Below are 15997 nucleotides of genomic sequence, written 5' to 3' on the forward strand. Positions count from 1 at the left end.
TGCTGGGTAACCATTCTAGTCCTCATTGTAACATTGTCTGCTATTCTGCTATCATATTCTAGTTTTTTAAAGGATATTCATATATTAACAAAGCAAAGACCATGCCGAAAAAGTGTGTCCCGTTTGATGGAAGAAGTTGCGCCACTAGGGCAGATTACAAAACACATATGACAAAAAAGGGTGCGGAGAACATTAAGGATGAGAAGCTGAATTGGCACAAGCCTGCTGGTTGCACCAGATCATGTGTCCGATCTGTAATATTGCAGCACTGTGTGTTTATAACCTGTGTAATAAGAAACACATAACCGTATGGGCTGTTTGTTCTGAGTCAAACTCATCTGTTGCTGATTTTATGTACAGTGGTGGCAGCCTTCTTACTACTAACGCTAATGCCAGTATCCCCCTCTGTATGCCAAGCATCTGTGTATCTGCATGCAGAAAGCCAACCGGGCCATTGGGGCAGATGTATTAAGCCTTAACAAGAGATAAATGCAAGGGTGATAAGGAGAGATAAACGTCCAGCCAATCACCTGCTAACTGCCATGTTACAGGCTGTGTTTGGAAAAAGTCAGTAAGGAGCTGATTGGCTGGATGTTTATCTCTCCTTATCACCCTTGCATTTATCTCTTGTTAAGGCTTAATACATCTGCCCCAATGTTACCTATTCACAGCTGTGATCACTAGTACTAGAACTTGGATTCCCCTGGCTCAGTTCCATTTGATTGGACAGTCGCCACCCAGTTACCACCTAGAAATGCCTACTTCACAGAAAGTGTAGTCTTTTCAACAGATGGATCAAACTGTATGCACGGGCAGGGCCGGCGCTACCCACTCAGCAGCTCCTGCGGTGCAGGGAGGCACCGGGCTGAAGAGGCGCTCAGTCTCTCACTGCACTACCACGCACTCTGCTTCTGCCAGGTGCCTCCTGTACTGCGCCTGTCACACAGACAGCAGTGCCGGAAGCAACAATGCAGAGCTGACTCTACCGCATCGGCTATTGCTTAATCGGGTCTTCCCCATCGCAAGTCCATCCAGTTTCCAGGATTGTCAGCAATAGCCTGGACACTGCTGTGCCCCAGCTGCACTGTTGCTGTGCTTTGTGCTGCCTGTGTGACATGCGCAGCAAACACCTGCAGCTGCAGCAACAGCGTGGACCAGCCCTGCTTTCTCGTCACTGCCTAGGGTAGGTGTACTGGGCTGGCTTCCACCAACCCCAAAACTGCTGGGAGAGGGGGGAGGGGTAGGTTGTGTGGTAATAAACACTTGCTGAGTGCTTTCACCCTAGATCACCAGGGAAAGCAGAGTTATAATAGATAAATTGCTTATTTTAAAAGCAATTTAATATGCTTATCTAAAACCACACAAATTAAATGTAATGAAACCCCTAGCAAGGAGCATGAAACCCCTGTATTTGAGCATTAAACCCCTGGCAACGAGCAGGTAACTCCTGGCAATAAGCACGTAGGTAAGCACCACTTATGTGGCATTATATGTAATAGGCATTATGGTGTGTGGTATAATATGTAATAGGCATTAGGGTTGTGGCATAATGTGTAATAGGCATTTCAGTGGGTTAGAACATGTAATAGGAATTATGGTGTGTGACAATGTGTTATGGGCACTACGGTGTGTGCCATAATGTGTAATAGGCTTTACGGTGTAAATTTTGGCATGCGCTGGTTTTGGTATGTATGTGTGTGTATGGTAGGGGGATGTGGGGGACAGGGGCACCAATTTATTTTCTGGCACAGGGCACCAAAATGTCTAGATATGGCATTGCTGCTACTAAGCCCATTATGTGTTTTTTCATAGTGCGCCTTCGGCAAGCGCTGAGGGCGCAAATTTTTAGTTTGCAGGGGGGCGCCGAACACCCTAGCACCGGCCCTGTGCACGGGCAATCTTTGTCCATGTATGAATGTATGGCTCGGTGCATACACAGTTGGGGATTACTTTTCACAGTGTAAGTTCAGTTTGCAGATATCCACACATGTCCACTTGTGCTCGATTAACAATCTACTGTCTGTATCCGTGAAAGAGTGGGCTACTTTACCTATCTCTACCCTTGTAGAAAAACATTCCTGCCCCACAATATGGACAGTTACCATTTCTAAGTAGGGAAATCTTTTAATTACTTAACAATTTGTATTTAAGCATTCTACTCTTATAGTAGAATACGTGATAAGTTAATGTACTGTAACATGGTGAACCAGCATAACGAGAGATGAGCAGTTTGGTTTTCCTGAAATATGAGCAATCCTCTGGGGCTCCACGTCAAATAGAGTCCCATTTCAGAATCAGTTTCAGGTACAGAGTAGACCCCAGTCCCAGTTTGGGTCTATTGTCAGATTGGAACTGTTATCTGTTCAAACAAGTCCAAATTACATAATTCTAGCTGTTTTAATCAATGTTTATGAATTGTTACCAATTTTAAAGGAATCAAAAACTGAATCTGAACCAAAACAGATTCTGAACAAAACACTTGAGGATGGTTTTGCCAAAAAACAAAACACAATGAGGAATTACTGTAGAGCCAAAACACAGGGAACCCTGTACAGATCTTTTCATAAATAATCAGATGTTGCTAGTATTTAGTATTTCCAGCCAATCACATTTGATCCAGCCTCAAGTCACTAAATGAGCAATCCTATATTTATATTAATATAATTATAAAAAAAAAAAAAAAACATTTAAACAGGTGTTGACCAACATCTTATTGTGTGTGTGTGTGTGTGTGTGGGTTGCATATATTTTTAAAGCCTGTATTTATATTTGAATGTTTCCAGGGAAGGTTGTGCAGAGAAACACGCTTGGGAGGAGCAACCCTGTCCAGAAATCACTCACTAGAAGAAGAATTTGAAAGAGCAAAAGCTGCAGTTGAGGTAATGTGTTTTACATAAAAAAATACAAAAATCAGCAGTTGAAATGCATGTCTTGGTTACTGTACTTTGACTGTAGCATAACAAAATAGTACTTTAATATATAGGACATTTTTTAATTAAAAAAATGTATTTGTAAATAAAAACATGAATAATGTATGGCTAGACTGAGAATTTAAAGCTGAAAGCTGAATTACAACAGGCTAGTACTGTAGTACTACAATTGCCATGGCAACCACTGCAACATGACATTTTGATGAAAGTTCATAGCATTAAACTCCAATACCCCCCTCTCCTCTTTGGGAGCATGTGACTACTGTGCAACTCATGATTGACTGTCTCAGAAGAGTGACACTTTGATTGAAGTGGCAGCTGTAAATATTCCCCACAAAGCAACTGAGTAAAGGGTACGCATACTGTAGTAATAGGACAATTTGGTCCTTAATTTTTGTGCACCTTAGCAAAACCATGTTGCATTTCAGGTGTGGCAAATTTAAAATGTGCAGAGAGATATGCGAGGGGTGTGTAATAAATTTCCAGATGTGCATAAAACATATTTACAAACAAAGGGAACATCAAATTTATTTAAAAGTATTTGCCTGAGAATTCTATGCAAAGCTGCATGTGGTCAAATTACTGGAGGAAGCAGCTGGACATCTTCTGCATGCTGAATCCAAGTCTCCACTGCAGATTCTTTTGATTTAAATAAATCAAACATACTGTACGCAACTTCAGCTTGATTTGTGGGAACACAAAGAAGTCATAGGCCTGGACTGTATGATGGGTGACCAAGCTTCTGGATGCGTTCAAGGCCAGAAAATCCATAACTTTCTTAGACTTGTGGAAGTGCAGGGACATTGTCGTGATGGATAAGAGCACACAATTGCAAGTTTTTGTGTGCCTGGAAATGGCTTCCAGCACTTGTAACAGGTATTGGTTAGTGTACCAGTTACATGAGATGGTGTGCGGCTCCTCGAGCAGGATGATAGCTTCATGACTAGCCTTGGCTATAAAAAAAGCTATCTACTTGCAAACCTTAAATATATTTACATACCTTGCATTGCAACATAGTTTGACCAGATGCACAGTTACTTGACCGTTTTACTGCTTTACAGAACTAGGCCTGCTATGTGGAATTATAGTGTAAAATATTGAAATATAATACATTTATGAAGAGCTTTAGCAGGGAATTGGGTACTTGTGTATTATCTGGGCGCCTGATTTTATCATTGCATGCCACTACTTAAGGCATGCGATGCAATTTTTCATTGTAAAGACCAGATTTTTAATTGTATAGTCAACCATGGGTGATTTCATACCCCCACTATCCAACTACGCATGTAGTCGATTTTATATAGTGTGGCGAGCGCAGCAAGGGGACGCGGATTACTTTACATGTATTCTGCATCCCCTCGCGGGAATCGCTGTGCTCGCCACGCTTCGGGCTCGCTGCGCTCGCCACACTATATAAAATCGACTCCATGCGTAGTTGGATAGTGGGGGTATGAAATCACCCATGGGTGACTATACAATTAAAAATTGGGTCTTTACAATGAAAAATCGCATCGCATGAATTGTATGCCACTATATTGCATGCGATGCGATGCAATGAAAAAATTGGGTGCCCAGATATTACACAAGTACCGGGAATTGTCATGTCCTATGCAGCCCCCACCATTATCCACTCTTTGAACATGTAATGTCATGATGTCACAGAGTAGACAGGGAGAAACTAGCTGATGGGAAGGGCACTTCCTAATGACATATCAAATGCCTCTCCAGGATGTAGGTTGCCATTCCAGACACCACATAAGCCAGAGAATGATTCCACTGAGGCAGTGACAGTGCCAATCTCTCTGCCTAGTATTATGGCCAGTTTTCGCATAACCCCTTACTGTATCTTCTATTAGGTTTAATATACTCAGCATTGCAGTCATTGTAACTGACACCAATCACCAGGATAACAGATAGGAGAAAGTATACTCAAAGCAGCTTATTGGACAAGCCGGGGGCAGCTATACAATCAGATGTGCTGACAAACATTCAATGCTTTGGTTTGCGTTCTTCAAGGAGTGGACGAAAAAATTTGACTATATGGGGAACATGGACTGTAGTGAAAATATTTTATTTAACAGAGACAATCTCTCATAAACATTTTATTTTACACAATCTCACAACAAGCTGAATACTGTACAATAAACACAAAGACACTTTCAACATTTACCCTGGGCCCAGTAGAACAAGGATATCTCTAGTATCCAGGTAACAATCTTCCCTGTCTTGAAGGGTACAAAAATCTAAAATGTAGGTTGCACAACACTTCATTTAAAAAAATGCTCTATATTAATTTACTTAAGGAATTGCTCAAATAATTCATCCGTTCATTGTAATTAGTATGATTACTTGTACCAACGTAAACTTCTGACAGCTGTATTAGACATAAAGCAAGGTTACAGAGGGTATTTTTTATTAATTTCAGTATTAAACATTAGTCAAGAGGAAGCCACTTTGCATTTTTTGGTGAATAGCTTCAAATACATTTTTCATACATGCACGAGTGAAAACAATAACTTTTTTTTAGTGACAAAACTTAGCTGAGCTGTAATAAAAAACAATGTAATCTACTGAATAGTAATAATAGCTAATTATTTTCATGGAAGCTGACCTGTCAGGTTATATCATGTAGAAGGGTGGAGACAATTATGCTTCTAGAAGACTAAAAGATTTATCAGTACATTACCTTCCAAGGGTCTGCCAGACCATAATATTGCCCAAGCAGTATCACTATGTGCTACATGTCGCTGATGCTGTAAGAATATATGGGTTATCCAATACAGGTCATCAGTATGTCATGTAAAGAGATCACTGTAATCCATGTCCTCAGATTGGGAAGAAAACTCATCCCAATTTGCATTTTAATCTTTAGTGTGTGAGAAAATATCAGATCTATAGGTGTTAGTGTTGATTGTAACTAGGGATGTGCACCAACCATTTTTGTGTTTTGGGTTTTGATTACCTTGAGGTTTTGTGTTCTAATGGGTTTTGCCAAAACACCCCCTAAACGTTTTGTGTTTGGATGTTTTGGGTTTTAGGTTCTGATTTTTTTTAAAGAAAGCATAAAAACTGCTTAAAATTTTTTTTGGCTCCTACGCTATATTGACCTCAATAACATTAATTTCCACTCTTTTGCAGTCTATTCTGAACACCTCACAATATTGTTTTTAGGGCAAAAGGTAGTCCTGCAGCCCATAGGTAAAAGTTGTCACTTGATCTAACTATTAATATACTGTACATGTTATTAGTTTTAATTGGATGCCTTCCTTTATCAACATTGGTTTGTACACAATGGCCTAGTCATAGAAATGTGTAATACATTACACCATAATTCAGCTAGAGTCACCGATACAGTCAAAACAAATTACTGCAGTATTTTATATAACAGCACTTTTGTCAGTCACATTCCTGCTTACAGTAAATTTACCCCCAATGTTCTGGCTAATCATATACTTTTATTGCTTGCCATTAATATATGTGTCTAAAGATGGGAATACCCACAAGACCCACAAAAATGATCATTGACGTCTTTTCATGCAATTATCTGTGTGGCAGTTTTTATTCAAGCCTTCCACTAGCAAATACCATGAGAATGTACAACTGATGTTACCCAACACATGCAGCTATAAATTGGCATCCATTTGCAGAATGTATAGAATTACTACATTGGGTGTAAACTCTGCTACATAGAAAGCATGAGAGATGATCATACTGTATTTGCCAAGAATAGTTTTTTGTTTTTGTTTTTCAGTTTTTAATTTACAGCTTTAAAATCCACAGTGGGAAACCGTCAAGCTTCTGCTATTTCTTACTATTTTACACTTCATTAAATAATAACCATATTAGACACAATTGTGCCCTCTCCCGACCTACAGTAGGAGAGAATTATGCTGTGCACCTGCTTCCCTCTAATTAAGAATCTAAACACAAACTGACAAGGAAATGCATTAACTGTTTATTATGCTATAAGAGTGCAGCTTTACATTCTGCAGTTCCTGGCTCCTGAATTTAGAATTTGATGTCATTTAGACAGCTGTTTTGGGCAAGGATCACTTTCAAACTGTATATCTATTTTTTTTTACATTTTTACATCCCTCCAAATAGTCCTGATTTTCATAGAGCAGTCCTGATTCTGTTGGTAAACACCATGGAAAAGATGCTTGGTCTGCGAAGGTAGAGTCAAGTCTGGGCATATTAAGGAGAGCTTATTTTGATTGTAAATGAAAGTACAGAGGCGATCATGTTTAAGGGTATCTTGCTGCTACAATATGTCACACCTAATAAAGGATTACCACCCTTCAACATACAGTAAAATAAAATAACAACAGGTGGATATTATTAGTAAGTCATACGTGCACGATAAAAAAAATACATGCAAGATGTACTGTAAAGTTAAGAAAATCTCTGGGTTTGTCTTTCAGTGTATGCAGGGGCGTAACTATAAAATCTGCTCCCCCAAGCCAAAAAAGTTTCCTGCGCCCCCCCCCCCCCCCCAATAGCATTCTAGTGAAACAAACAGGGCTGTTTCTAGACAATATGGCTCCCAGTTTTAACAGTAAAAATGGGCCCCACCAATAGATATTTTAAAAATAAAGAATGCATACATTTAAAAAAATGTATGTGCAGCCTCGCTTCAAGGATTAATGCCATTTAGATAAATGACACACACTGCAATGCCCATTAACAATATGTCACCCATTTTAATTTCCCTTAAACATTATGCCACACACAGTAATGTCCATTACACATTATGCCACTTATTGCAATGACCATTACATAATATTTGACACACCGCAATGCCCATTAAACATTATGCCACATACCGCAATGCCCATTACACAATATGGCACACACCGCAATGACCATTACATATGCCACCCACCGCAATTCCTATTACACAATATGTGACACTCCGTAATGCCCATTACACATGGGACACAAACTGTAACAACACTTACACATTACGTCACTCTGTAATGTCCCTTACACTATACGCCGCACACCGTAATGCCCCGACTCTATGTGCCACACACCATAACACTAGTGTGTATGTATATATATATATATATATATATATATATATATATATATATATACATACATACACACACACACACATATATATATATATACATATATATACACATACACACACACACACACACATATATATATACATATATATACACATACACACACACACACACACATATATATATACATATATATACACATACACACACACACACATATATATATAAATAGATACATATAGATATATATATATATATATAAATATATAATCTATATATATATATATATATATATAATCTATATATATATATATATATCTCTATATAAATATATATATATATATATATATATATATATCTCTATATATATATATATATATTCATACACACTGTAGATATACTGTACATATAACATTGCCATAATTATAGCAAGCCTTCTGCTATTTACTACATTCATAGAGGTTAAGGGAGGAAAGAGCGGGGGGGACAGGCTGTAAAACTTTTAACTTACATCGTCTAGGTCACGCCGCGGCACTGCAATGCTGTACCGCACGCACCAAACCTAAACCTTAGGACAGCTGCTGTGATGCCTGCCAGGGAGTCGGGACCAGGGAGGAGGACAGAGACGGAGCCGTGAGCCATGGGAGGAGCTGCCCGCGGCGCAGCAGCCCATCCGCGGCCATCTTGTTTTCTGGCAAAATGCCAGTTCGCCGCACATAACAAGTGCCCGCAGCCCACCAGCTGACAGGCGCCCACCACAGTGCTGCTCCTCCAAGCCACCGCGGGGGCTGCCTCACGGTGGCTACGCCACTGAGTGTATGGGTGTTCCCGAGAATGATAATACCGTAATATAGAATAAAGACTGAGGGCCAGATTCTCTAAGCTTCAAAAGTGATAAAATGGAGAGCGATAAACAGCCAGCCAATCAGCTCCTGCCTGCCATGTCACAGACTGTGTTTGAAAAATGTCAGGCAGGAGCTGATTGGCTGGCTGTTTATCACTCTCCATTTTATCACTTTTGAAGCTTAGAGAATCTGGCCCCTAGTCATTTCCAGGCAGTGAAAGGCAAACCAGAGCTACATACACTGTTAAGCCTGGCTATACTAAAAAGAAACCAACCTGAAGGCAATCCCAGAGATCCTAAGAAATAAGGGGAGTTTTGGTGTCCTTTATTTTATCTTGCATGTATGACTTAGTAAAGAAAATGATTAAATGTGGATACAATGGGTGAAATGTAATAGGATGAGAGATTCAGAAAGTGAGAGATTTGGTAAGAAATCTCCAGTTTTTTTTAAACCGGCAATCATTTACACTGCAAAATCAAACTGGCTGTGCAGAGTAAATGATTGCCGGTTTAAAAAAAACTGGAGATTTCTTACCAAATCTCTCACTTTCTGAATCTCTCATCCTATTACATTTCACCCAATATTTCTATTTGATTTTAGTCTGATTTGCCTTGGTCTTCTATATGACGATTTTAGGTGCCAATACACGTACATTCATAGCTGTGCGTATCTAAGTACACAAGTACCCTACTACATTTGAATCCATGGTACTATAAAACTAAATGTATTCATACTTTAGTTGTAAAACGAGGTAAACAGTTAATTATATCTTTCCTAGTCAGACACTGAATTTTGGGATAAGATGGAAGCTGAATGGGAAGAAATGGCAAGACGGAACTGGATTTCTGACAGTTCAAACTCAGCCAACCAGTCTGGATCTTCTTCCAAAGAAACGGTGCGTACATACATACATGGATGGAGTGATTGTGTATAATCTGTTATTTGGTACTGTCACTCTGATTATTATGAATTGTGACAATAGCATGCATTTTGAGGATTAAAAAATGTGCATCTTACCTGCTTGTTGATTTTAGTGAATTTCCCGTGCAGCCTGACACACCTGAAGCCATGTGACTGATCCAAACAGAGCAGGTGTAACACACTTCCTTATGAAGGCAGGGTGGGTGTGTTGATTGCTTGTCAATCTGGGAGGGGAAGGAGCAGTCTAAGGTAAAAAAAAAAAAAAGTCTGTCTGGGCCATTTATTAGTATGATTGACCATCTCTTGAGAATAGAAAGTGTGGCGAGCGCAGCGAGCCACCGAGGCCGAAGCATGGCGAGGGGACGCCGATACCTGTGAAGCCCGCGAGGGGACGCCGATACCTGTGAAGGTATCCGCGTCCCCTCGCGGGGCTCGCTGCGCTCGCCACACTTTCTATTCTCAACTACACGCCAACGTGGATAGTGGGGGTATGAAAAGGTCGGAGGACACATACCGCTGCCCCTCGCGGGCTCGCTACGCTTCGGGTTCACGTTTATAGTGGGGGGGGTGGCGTGGGGGTGCATTTAACATTGGGTGCTTATACAATTTTTAATCGCATCGCATTGTATGGCATTGTATGCCATACACAATGTCATACAATTTTAAAATTGTATGACATTGTACAATATTGCGCGATATCGCGTCGCATCGCATACCATCGCATGCCTTATGGTATGCGATGCGATGGGCGCCTCTATAATACACAAGTACCGGGAAGGTTTTTGAAAGCTTCAGGACAGCGGCGTAACTATAGCACCGCAGCCCCCGCTGTGCATGTGGGGGCGCCGGGGGCTGCGGTGCTATAGTTACACCCCACCCCCCACCCCCAATCCCCCGCAGACTTACCTATCTCGCTGGCCCCGGCGGCTCCGTTCTTCTGCTGAGGACCACCACAAAATGACCGCCCCCATATAGCACACAGTTCTCTGAAACTGTCTGCTGAATGGGGGCGGCCATTTTGTGGTGGTCCTCAGCAGAAGAACGGAGCCGCCGGGTCTAGCGAGATAGGTAAGGCTGCGGGGGGGTTTGCATGGGCGGCGGGTGGGTGCTTGGCAGGGCGGCGGTGCTTGGCAGGGCGGTGGCGGGGGGGGGCGCCCAAAACTTAGCTACGCCACTGATTCAGGGTGCACTATGGCAATCTCGGATGAACTCCAGCACACCCAGTTTCTCGCATATTGTTGCATTTACCCCCTGTTCCTTTCCATTTTCATATATAGAGTGACACTTGGGTAAATTTACACCTACAACAATCTTACTATATGTGAAACAAAAACATTAATAATTTCTGCATTGCTAATGAGGTATGCCAAATATGACAATTAACTAGGTGACACAAATGGTTGTGTTTCAGGCCTACTATTTCCACATGGATAATCCCTATAGGGAATGCTCTGCAGCCTTTGAGGAAGGGATGAAGAAACTAAAAGAAGGGGATTTGCCTATGACTATCCTATACCTAGAAGCTGCCATCTTACAGGACCCAAATGATGCTGAGGTAGAATATGTTGCACTTCTATTTGTTAAAATATACAATGATAACACATAGTATAATACACAAGGCATGGGCATACTTTACCGACTTTTCAGCTGCCCTCTCCGTTAGGCAGGGGGGCAGGGCCATCTCCTTCAGTGAAAAAGAGGCGGTTCAGGGGTGGTGCCACATACATGCTGTCCTGTTGAGGGCGTGCCTACAGCGTTGCATAATTTTAGCCCCACCGTGCAATGCCGGTATTTCAGGCATTGCACTGCAGGGGCGGGAGACGATCGCAGCATCTTACCCACGGACACCCCCCCCCCCCTCCCGCCGAGGGACAGATCGCAGGAGATGGGGGGATATGCAGGAGGATTGCCACCCCTTCCGGGAGGCAGGGAGGGGGACCCGATTTCCGAGGGTAGGCAACCCTTGGTATGGGGGTTTGTTTTTTAGAGTTTCCAAGTTAACAGCATGTCAGTTGCAAACAAGATGTTCATTTACAACACTCAATTAGGCTATAGAAAGTGGATTAGAGTCTAAAAACCAATTAGTAAATTAGTGTGTCAGGAATCAGCCTATGTTAATCCAGGCTATGGAAATTTCAGGAAGGAAATGCAGCAGTTTGTCCTTGGAAATAGTTACAGAGATTTGTAAAAGATTAGCAAACCTAATCCCAAACATAACTTTTTTTTTCTTTTAATTGCCAAGTTAAAAGTTCATAGAGTAATTCCCATGAAATGTGTATCCATTGTGCACGTAAGCATTAAATAACCTGTTTGTGGCATATATTGATATAAATATACCTCCTTCTCTCCACTATTGCTTTTAATGACATGACATCAGGCGTGGCAGTACCTCGGCATCACACAAGCGGAGAATGAAAATGAGCAGGCAGCCATTGTATCTCTACAGAGGTAAATCATTTTCATTTTATTTATTTAGCAAACAATTAACTTCACAATACATGAGTATTGTAATTTCTTAACTAATGTAAATAATACAAAATGAGAAATCTGTAATTATTTATATTGGAACTATAGAGTAAACTGCAGTCAGTGGTATATTTATAATGGGTGCAGTGTGCAGTGCACAGGGGCAGGCTGGTGGCGGGGAGGCGCTGATTAAGTGTGGGCGCCAGGGGTCTGTGGGGCTATCATTCACTGCACTGCTGCTGGAGCCGCTGCCGCCGAGACCCGCTATCAACCTTGCAGTTCACCACCGACGCCGACAGGACCGCAGATCTACTTGTCTCTTGTCTGCGGTCCCGGCTCCCCTCCTGTCAGGCTTGTTAATGATAAATCACTGACCTCCTGCAGGGCCTGGAAATATTCATCCAGCCCAGCGCGATTATATAAGAGGCTACCCTCCATAGGGCCCTTGTTGGGGGGCCCCTTGTAAATCCGCTACTGTACAGTACCATTCACTCTTTAATTATACGTTGCCCTCATAAAGCACTTATTACTCATTTAATGCCTTAAAATACAGAGCAAATACACCATATTAAGTAGAAGAGAACAGTAGACCTTTTGTCAACAGCATACTTACAGAAAGAATAGCAACATATTTTTAGACATTTTTGTCTCTGTTACCTGCAGTGTATTGTATCTTGTCTACATTGACTACCATATACTCTTTAAAGTTGGCCATACACAGCAAAGTCTTATTGTGAATCACAATTGCTGAACAAAACATCTTAAACAATTTAGTCACATCTGAGATCTAGACACTCAAGTTCTAGGACTGTTGTATACTCTGCTTTATTCATACAATGTTTATGTTGCTGGAATTTACAGCTTACCCAGCTTTGCACCCAACACCACTACAGATACTTCTTCTACAGTAATCCTGAAACCATCCCATCAGCTGAGAATTAGCAGGATCTGTCCATGTGTAGTCAACAAGACAGATCATTTCTGATGTAATGAGGCAAGATTGACCTTGGTTTAGGGGTCTGTTCATGCAGCAGTGAAAAGCCCTTTATCAGTGACAATAGAGCTTCCTACTGCTCCCTTCCACTCCCTCCCATCACTTCTCAAAAATAAATAAATCACCATCACCAAGATAGCACAATGAGGCTCATGACAGGAGAAAGGCAGTGACGAATGCTGTATTCCTGCCTCTTCCCGGTCCTCCGCTTCCTTTACAGCAGCTTAAGGTGCCTAAGGAGTGTGGTCAAGGGACTGAGGGGTAGATGTGTGAAGCAGTGATAAGGGAGGAGAAGTGAGCCGGAGGAGAAGTGACCCATGGGCCAGTACATCAGCACCTGCACCCTTTTCGGCAGATACCGAAGGAAACAAAAGTCAGTTTAGATTGGCTTTCATTTCCGAAGGGGTGATAAATCATTTTCGCTGCTCGGCGACCATCATACAATTTCTCCCTCCTTCGGCCGCTTGCAAGGGGGTGTGTTCACATACATCCCCTCGCATTTTACCGAGGGGATTCAGCGGTGGGGGGGGGGGGTGCAGACGTTTGGTCGGGCGGAGTTTCAGGGCTTGATTTTGTTCCAGAACACAAGGCTGTGAATGGATGTTTATGCAAAACATCCATTCGCATGCCTGTGTGGGATCGCCGCGTGCGAGGGGAGGGGGGGTAGCCATGCGGGCAGCGTTTGGTGGACTCGAAAAGCTGCAGCTTTGCGAGTCAACCAGAATAAGGTCCAATGTGTATACTTGATTCTGGGATACAACTCCTCTTATGATGTCATCTGTGGCTGTATCTTTAAATACATAATCAAAAATAGTTGATTTAAGAGCAGAAGGAATGTGATCAGCTCCAACCCTGCCTGTAATCAGGATTTTCCTGTCATTTCTGTCAGTTGTAGCCTAGGGGGGCCTATGCATATATGCAAATATATATGATTTTGTGCAAGTGTACAGGGGCACAAATTAGCTAGAATAACCCCCAATGTACCGATAACACTAAGGACTGCGGCTTATGCTGTGTACTGTAGTCTATAATCTATACAGTTCTTTTTAAGAAAGTTGTTTCATTAGAAACTGATTGTCTTTATTTTGTTCCAGGTGCTTACAGCTACAACCAAATAATTTAAAAGCGCTTATGGCCCTGGCTGTCAGCTACACCAATATAGGACACCAGCAAGAGGCGTACAAAGCGCTGAAGATGTGGATAAAGCAAAATGCAAGATATAAGTACCTAGTGAAGAGTAAATCGGAATCTCCAGCACTGATGCGGAGGATGTCAAAAACTTGCGAAAGGTGTCATTAATATAATTAATATTGATATCATAACAAATTTAATGACCAGTTTATTTTTATCTTAGGAGTAAAAGCTGTAGAAAAATGTGATTGGTGCAGGCACCAATGTGTACCCTTAAAGTTGTACTGTCACCTACAAGAATGGTCCTACCATAAAGAATTTGAGGTACTTGTGCAGGTTCATGGCGGCAGCTTACGCTACGTTTTGAAGCTATGCTAATAGCGTAGCCCACCGGCTGCCTTACTTGTGTAGTTTCACGGCGGCAGCCTAAGCTACGTTATCAGCGTAGGCTGCTGCCGTCAAACTACACATACTGTTGCCGGGAACTGCATCTCTGTCCCTGGCAAGCCTAGTCAGGGCCTCTCTCACACCGCCGGCGCCAGTATGATCCCCTCTCTTTGGCAGAGAGGGGATCATGGGATCCCCTCTCTTTGGCAGAGAGGGGATCATGGTGGCGCCGGCAGAGCGGCGCTCCATCTGTTTGAGACGCAGAAGCGTCTCAGACGCTCCAGCAATGAGAAGCTCCTGCGTCTGAGTAGCTATTTCGGCAGGGTACAGCAACCCTGCCGACAGGGTTAGGGGTTCTGTAGCGCCTGTGTCTCCTGTCCAAAGAGGGAGCCTCATTCACATTGAAGGAGACATTTGTCAGTGCTCCATGTTACATGCTGTTAAATGCCTCCATTTGAAACCCCCACTATCCACGGCTTTTCAAACCCCCACTATCCACGGCAGCCCGAAGCGTGGCGAGCGCAGTGAGCCCCACAAGGGGACGTGTTACGCGTCCTGCCGACCTTTTCATACCCCCACTATCCACATCGGCGTGGAGTTGCATTTATACAGTGTGTCGAGTGCAGCGAGGCAAGCGGACGCGGATTACTTGTAAGGTAATCCGCGGGGCTCGCTGCGCTTGCCACGCTTCGGGCTCGCTGCGCTCGCCACACTTCATAAAATCAACTCCACGCCGACATGGATAGTTGGGTTATGAAATAGTTGGGAGGGCGCGTAACGCATCCCCTTGCTGATCTAACCACGCTTCGGGCTGCCGTGGATAGTGGGGGTGTTTCAGGAACACATTTACACCGGCCATATCATACATCTGAGACAGTAATGATGACATGTGTTAACTTGTAACTGGATTTTAGTGAATAAGAAGAAGAAGAATTAAAGCAATTTAACACATTACAGTACAATCAGTACTTCTGACTGACTACGCTGGATCTGACAGGGACACTTAAGCGGCGGCGGGAATACTACGCTACTTTTGACTGACTACACTAACTACGCTGGCCGTGGGAACACTACGCTACACTACTTCTGACTGACTACACTGGCCTCGGGAACACTACGCTACTTCTGACTTACTATGCTAGCTGTGGGAACTACGCTGATTCTGATAGGGACGCTACGCTGACGGCGTAACTGCCGCCGTGAAACTACACAAGTACCGAATATGACATTAATGCTTCATTACCAAACACTCTCTTTCTCTCGCTCTCTCTCTCTCTATCTCAAGACGCA

General features: G+C 42.5%; 1 protein-coding gene across 5 annotated transcripts in view; it reads left to right on the forward strand.

The window, feature by feature from the left end:
* PEX5L (peroxisomal biogenesis factor 5 like) overlaps positions 1-15997 on the forward strand; it is a 254186-nt gene that overhangs the window by 228231 nt on the left and 9958 nt on the right. For all 5 annotated transcript variants that reach the window (XM_083177698.1, XM_083177695.1, XM_083177696.1 and 2 more), the window contains 5 exons: positions 2784-2879; positions 9587-9703; positions 11141-11284; positions 12107-12177; positions 14284-14478. In XM_083177698.1, the coding sequence (XP_083033824.1) occupies positions 2784-2879; positions 9587-9703; positions 11141-11284; positions 12107-12177; positions 14284-14478 (623 nt within the window). The remainder of the gene's footprint in view (positions 1-2783; positions 2880-9586; positions 9704-11140; positions 11285-12106; positions 12178-14283; positions 14479-15997) is intronic.

Source organism: Crinia signifera, chromosome 3 (assembly GCF_055691185.1).
Source record: "Crinia signifera chromosome 3, ASM5569118v1, whole genome shotgun sequence".
In the NCBI taxonomy this organism is placed as follows: domain Eukaryota; kingdom Metazoa; phylum Chordata; class Amphibia; order Anura; family Myobatrachidae; genus Crinia; species Crinia signifera.